Below are 6891 nucleotides of genomic sequence, written 5' to 3' on the forward strand. Positions count from 1 at the left end.
CGAGTATTGTGTTTCTCAAAAAAAAAAAAAGATCTGCTGATATTAGGAACATGCCAGCGCCTCCTGGGTTGCCCTAACACATACGTATTACCCTGACCCTGCATCTCCGAACCACGATCGATCTCTCCTGTTCCTCATCGGGAGACCCGCCCACACCGACACCATGCCGTCAATGTCCGCGGCTCTGTCCGCCCTCCGCGCCGCCGGCCGGCAGCATCTCTCCGCTTCCAAGTTCGTCCCTAAGTTCGTCGAGAGGCAGGCGACCGGGTCACACGTGTTCCAGATCGACAAGTACGCGCAGGCCAGGAGGATGATGCCCAATGGCGAAAAGATCAGATCGGACGAATTCAGGGTCGGCGGCCACGACTGGCGTCTTGAGTGCTATCCAAACGGCCTCACGGGAAATCGCGGCTTCGTTTCCCTCTACCTCACCCACGCCAGCCACGCCAAGACCGGCGACGCCACGGCAAGGCTCCAGTTCAGTATACTCGACCAGTCCTGCTGGGAGCCATCGTGCACTAAGTTCTCAGATGACTATTATCGTTTTTCAGATACTCATGGCCCTCATCTCTCTTGGGGGTTTGGAAATTTCATTGAACATGAGGATCTGGACAAGGAGAAGCATCTCAAGGACGACCGCCTCATGATCATGTGCGACGTCACAGTCGCAGGGCTGCGCGCCGACGATGACGATGACCACGCAGTTGCAGAGGTTGAGCCGGCGTCGCCACCGTTCGACTTGCATGGGCCAGATGGACAAGCCATCTGGAATACCGAAAAACCGGACTTGGAGATCGAGGCCGGTGGGGAGACGTTCCCCGTCCACCGGAGGGTGCTCGAGGCCCGGTCGCCTGTCTTCAAGGCAGATCTCTCCCTCGCCGGGGGAGCAGCTAAACTACGCATCGATGACATGGATGCTGACGTGTGCAAGGCTCTGCTCCGGTTCTTCTACGATGAGATACCCGGTACGGAGTTGCTAGAGAACGCTGGGATGGCGGAGCGGCTGCTCATTGCGGCGAACAGGTATAAGGTGGAGAAACTTAAGCACATCTGCGAGAAGGCGCTGCTGCCGAGCGTCAGCCTGAGCTCCGTGGCTGACACCCTCGCGTTGGCGGAGCGGCATCATTGCCCCGAGCTGAGGGAGGCATGCGTGCGGTTCCTCTCTTCTCGTGACAACATTGTAGCGCTTGCGGAGACGGATGGTTTTGAGAAGATGAAGAAAGATTGCCCCTCTGCTCTGCTGGAGCTGCTCGTCAAATAGACGGTTGGACAAAACCGATAGGCCCGGTGCAACGTGCCATCTCTTTTTCTTTCTTTTAATCACTAGATAGATTCTTAGTACTACATCGAGATTTTCTTGGGTCTCGTCGATTTTTTGGAAAGTGGAATATCAGTTTAGTTATAATTAAGTACTCTCCTTATGAAACTTGTCTTAACTTCGTTAAATTTAGATGTATATAGATGCTAAATAGTGTCTAGAACTCTAGATATATCCAAATTTTAATACAGAGGGAGTATAAAACTAGAACTCACAGGTTGTAGGTTTTAGTGAACTGAAGTTGCCTTTCATAATTACGGATAGGTAAAAATATCTCGGTTCGCTGGACGAGCTCGACCACAAGCAAATAGATTGGTCTGGCAGGCGGAGAGTACCGAGCTGGCGTGGAACCGCGGGTTCCCGAGCAGCAGATCGATTCCCTCGTGGAAGGAACTGAAGGCCGACCACTCGGTCGGCGAGTGCGGCGTGAAAGTGAAGGAGCCGAAGCAGATGGATTTCTCCCGAATCGCCGGGTCGTAGATCGGAGCCGCAGAAGCCATGGCTCCAACGCGCAAGCTTCTCACATACGGCTCCAATTGACGTGGGGTACCACGACAATGCCCATGAGTATGGTTTTAAAGAAGAAGGGCGCGCTAGTGGTTTTGTCGGTATACAAACAACATAGGGACACGATTTACCTGGCTTGAGCCCCCCGACGGAAAACCCTACGTGATGCTTGTCTACTCTTCGATTGATGATTACAGTTACAGTATCGCCGTGATGGTTATGGTGTTGTAGATCGCGTATAGTGGGGTTGTCTCATCGTCCTCCCCTCGATCCCTCCCGGTCCTTTATACAGGACTAGTAAGCTTGCACGTGCCATGCACGTCTCAGCTAATATGAACCCAATATAATGGAAAAAGTAGAACAATCAATTTTGAGATAAATACATAATAGTCTACTTTAACAATTGAAAGGATGTCATCAAAATTATAAGCTCCAAGGTGGTAGCGTAGCCAATGAGAGAGATCATGAGAGCTCGGAGAATAACATGGATCTTTGTGGTAATTAGGAGCTACCGTGGAGAGGGCAACCAACATATTTTTTCTCCTTACGGTTCAGATGACCAGTTGCACCGCAAGATGGAAATGGCTCAAGCATGCAACTGCCATCAATATCAAATTAAATCATATGAAATTAAACCACACAGAGGATGCTACACTTGAAATGGTGAACTGACTGTTTCTTGGATAGTAATAGTAATGGAACGGAACAACAATGAATGCTAAAAGACTTCATCGTAGTCAATTTCATGGCCGCTAAATCACGTTCACTTATGGCCGTTAACTGCTGATCGATATCCTTTGTCCCAAGTGCTCTGAAAATAGAATCTTCTTTTCTCACAACACCAAAGGTATATCACAGATATGCCAAACTTATCTTAATTAGTTTCAGCTCGGGCCTATGGTCAGTACGCATGTACATACATATTCATTTGTGGGCATGCATCCTGTGAAGCACCAATGGTAACCTTGGGTTAACAAAATGGTAGTCTTCATAAACACTAACCTTTCTGCAGATTCATTCTCCTAACTTAGCGAGATAGCAGATTCATTCTGAAACAATATAGGAAATACAGAAAACAGATGAATGTAAAATCTATCAATGTGTTACTAACTTCAGTATTTACAACAGTATGAAACCTGTTGAGAAATGTAAAAGCTCTCCAGGTGTTGTTAACTTCAAAATAGATGCAATAAAAAAACACAAAGAAGAACACAACTGTCTCATCCATCCAAGGACTGGGTGTTGCTTATATCCTCCTATGGAGAATATGCCCAGTTGGAAGTGGAAGATGACATAACAATAATTTTTTCTTCCCATGACCTGGGTAATGTAATATCTATTATATTAAATCAGGCATGCAAATCCTGTCTAAACTAAATGTTACAACTTTGTTTAGATAGATATGTATCTAAACGTGTTTTAGTGTGTAGATAAATCCATATTTAGAAAAAGTTATTACACTTATTTTGAAACAGAGGGAGTATAAATTAAACCTGAGCATATCAAAACTTAGTAGGAACAATTTGGTGCTGAACTAATACAGAAAGTAAAAGGCATTTAACACTGGATATTGTACCTGCATCAGCAAATGGTTGCGGATAAAAATACGCTGTGGTGGAATTCCACCGGAAAATCATTGTATCGGACTGCAGTACTATTGATGAGAAAATACTATGAAGAAAATTTATTTATTGAGATAAACGTTTGTTTGGTTGCATTTTATATGACACGTGTGCTGCATTTTCATGTGTTACATTCTTCACGTATTAATTAGCTACTCCTACAACTTTTGAAAGCTCATCCAAGAAGAAAAGAGCTGAACGTTCTATTTGTTGAACTGATTTGAAAGCTTAGATATATACCACACAATATAGAGAGAACAATTCGTGCGACATGGGAACTCTAAATATCATGTGCCTATAGCCCTGTTCAATTCTTGAACTTCCATACATACTAATGCCCTTGGAACTCCTGCAAGTATGGTATAGCTTTGGCGAGGAAATCATGGTATTCAGGTTAGCCTATCAAAAATGGCCTTCAGGTGGTGCCGTAGAAATGGCTAATGGAGAAGACAATTGGAATATCAAGATGAACATCCGCGTTCCATAAAAAAAGTACTAATTGCTACCCATGGAGTTGTGCCGTGGTTAATTTACAATACTGAATAAGAACCCATCTTTTTTTGTGGTGCCCCAAACACAGTATACAGAGCAGAAGTGCACAAACATATTCCTAACTAAATAGCAGTTGTGTGTGGGTGGATCGGATCATCGGATACTGATTGCAGCATGGCAAACGTTGCAAATGAAATAAGATGCTAGTGCATGATTCAGTAATCAAAGTTGCTTATTGCAAATCGAACTATACTCACTATGCTATAAGATCCATTGATTCGACCTGTTCCATCAAGATGTGCTTCTGCAGAGCGGCCGCGACGGATTTTGCATCTCCTGTTTGGGGGAAACGGTGGCGCTGTTGCTTGCGGCAGCGGCCGTCCGTGTTTCTTGTGCGCGGCGGCCTGCGGTTCTAGAGGCCGGCACACAAATCGTGGCCAGCTGGAGTGTGGGTGTGGAGAGGCAGGGCATGACGCTGTGGGCGTGGGTGCAGAGGGCGGCGGCCCGATCGTGGGCAATGGCGTGAATCGCGGAGTGTGTAGAGCACAAACGTACAGATTGGAAGGAAAGCCAGATTGGCCTAGTCAGTTTTGATTGGATTATGGTGGAGATCAAGGATCTGATCGTCTGGAGCGATGACACCGCATCTGACGGAAGGAAGGAGGTGGGGAGAATGGAGAGATCGTGTCCGTATGATGTGATTGGATTGTACGGTGCAGATATAATTTTCCTACAGCACTTCGTGCCTTTATAAGTAGTAGAGATATGGTGGAGATCAAGGATCTGATCGTCTGGAGCAATGACGCCGCATCTGACGGAAGGAAGGAGGTGGGGAGAATGGAGAGATCGTGTCCGTATGATGTGATTGGATTGTACGGTGCAGATATAATTTTCCTACAGCACTTCGTGCCTTTATAAATAGTAGAGATAGAGATAGAGACTAGGAGGGCAGGTCTCAGGATTCCGGGTCGGTTACATGTTTGGGTACCCCGATATGGTCTAGTCTTTGTGTCACACGCCAGGTCCTGGGCTTCAACTGCCATCGCTACCTTGAGCTTTGTAGTCCTTAAGTGGGCCTTCGGTTGGACCACACCAGGTATGGTATTAGTGGATACCTGACAGGGCATGCCCACGTCAGCGGGAGGCGAAGTTGGTGCACCCGGGTGCACGTGCCCATTATGAAAATTCCAAAAAATGCTATTCAAAGTTTCAGAAAAAATTAAAAAAAAATGCACGCATGCATATATTCTGTTGCCACTTAATTGTGCAGATTTTGGCATAAAAATGACCATTGTGACCTATACATAAATGTGAAAATGGGAAATATTATTTCTATAAACATTAAACAGTAAAAATCAATCATTATAGTGTTATTTGGTCATTTTGTCATTTTCGTGCAGGCCACGAATAATCGTATTGTTCTGTAAAACTTACACAAGTATCAATATAATATCTACATGCAAAAATTTATTGATGTCATGTGGTTAATAAAGTGTCTTGTTCGGTAAAAATAACAACTATATTGCTGCCTAGAAAAGCAAAAAAAAAAAAAAATTAACGCGTGCAGAGAACGATGTCTGTTAATAATTGATTATAGCCCAAGGTCGTACACGTACGTAAGTCGTAACAGATCTGATGAGATATCCCGATCTCCGAACATCATGCAAACTCTATCTGCACATGCCAACGCCTCCTGGTTTGCCGTACATATATATATACATACGCGGACCTGCATCTGCAAACCACGATAGACGACCTCTCTCGTTTTCCTCATCGGGAGACCCGGCCCGCCCAAACCGACACCATGTCAATGTCCGCCGCTCTGTCCGCTCTCCGCGCCGCCGGCCGGCCGCATCTCTCCGCTTCCAAGTTCGTCCCGGCCCGAGGCAGCAGGCGACCGGGTCACACGTGTTCCAGATCGACACGTACGCGCAGGCTAGGAAGATGATCGCCATGGGCGAGAAGATCAGATCAGAAAAGTTCAGCGTCGGTGGCCACGACTGGCGTGTTGAGTGCTATCCAAACGGCTACCCCGGATATGACGGCTTCATCTCTCTCTACGTCAACCACGCCAGCCACGCCAAGACCGGTGACACTACGGCCAAGTTCGGGTTCAGTATACTCGACCGGTCCTGCTGGAAGCCATCGTGCACTAAGTTCACAGATGAACCTCATGGTTTCACTAGCACTGATATCTCATGGGGATGGGGAGAATTCATTAAACACGAGGATCTGGACAAGGGAAAACATCTCAAGGACGACTGCCTCAGCATTCTCTGCGACGTCAGCGTCACCGGGCTATGCGCCGACGATCACACCGAGGTTGCCGAGCAGGAACCGGAACCGGCACTCCCTGTGCCAGCGTCGCCGCCTTTCGACTTGCATGGGCCAATTGGAGAAGCTACGTGGAATAGGCAAAAACCGGACTTGAAGATCGAGGCCGGTGGGGAGACGTTCGCCGTGCATCGGTGGGTGCTCGAGGCCCGGTCGCCCGTCTTCAAGGCAGATCTCTCCCTTGCCTCGGCGGACGGCGAGGCTGCCGCTGAACTACGCATCGACAACATGAATGCCGACGTGTGCAAGGCTCTGCTCCGGTTCATCTACGACGAGATACCGGGTACGGACTTCCTGGAGACCGACGGAATGGCCAAGAGGCTGCTAATTGCGGCGGACAGGTATAAGCTGGAGAAGCTGAAGCGGATCTGCGAGATGGCGCTGCTACCGAGCATCCGCACAAGCTCCGTGGCTGCCACCCTCGTGTTGGCGGAGCAGCATCGTTGCTCCGATCTGAAGAGCGCATGCATCAAGTTCCTCTCTTCTCCCGGCAACCTTAAGAAAGCTCTCGCGGAGCAGCATCATGGCCCCGTGCTGAGGAAGGCATGCTTGCGGTTCCTCTCTTCCCGTGACAACATTGTAGCACTCGCGGAGGCGGATGGTTTTCCGAGAAGATGA

General features: G+C 47.7%; 2 protein-coding genes across 2 annotated transcripts; both read left to right on the forward strand.

Annotated features, from left to right (window-relative positions):
* The first annotated feature begins 313 nt into the window (after positions 1–313).
* Positions 314–1261, forward strand: LOC124675751 (BTB/POZ and MATH domain-containing protein 2-like). The gene has a single exon (XM_047211826.1). The coding sequence runs from the start codon at positions 314–316 to the stop codon at positions 1259–1261; it is 948 nt and encodes a 315-aa protein (XP_047067782.1).
* Positions 1262–5892: 4631 nt separating this feature from the next.
* Positions 5893–6891, forward strand: LOC124673465 (BTB/POZ and MATH domain-containing protein 1-like). The gene has a single exon (XM_047209543.1). It carries the CDS (start codon positions 5893–5895, stop codon positions 6889–6891), a length of 999 nt encoding a protein of 332 aa, XP_047065499.1.

The sequence above is a fragment of the Lolium rigidum genome, chromosome 7 (genome assembly GCF_022539505.1).
Source record: "Lolium rigidum isolate FL_2022 chromosome 7, APGP_CSIRO_Lrig_0.1, whole genome shotgun sequence".
NCBI lineage: Eukaryota > Viridiplantae > Streptophyta > Magnoliopsida > Poales > Poaceae > Lolium > Lolium rigidum.

Bases quoted from the DNA above. Each gene is read 5' to 3' on its own strand.
- LOC124675751 (XM_047211826.1), top strand. From the start codon at position 314: ATGCCCAATGGCGAAAAGATCAGATCGGACGAATTCAGGGTCGGCGGC.
- LOC124673465 (XM_047209543.1), top strand. From the start codon at position 5,893: ATGGGCGAGAAGATCAGATCAGAAAAGTTCAGCGTCGGTGGCCACGAC.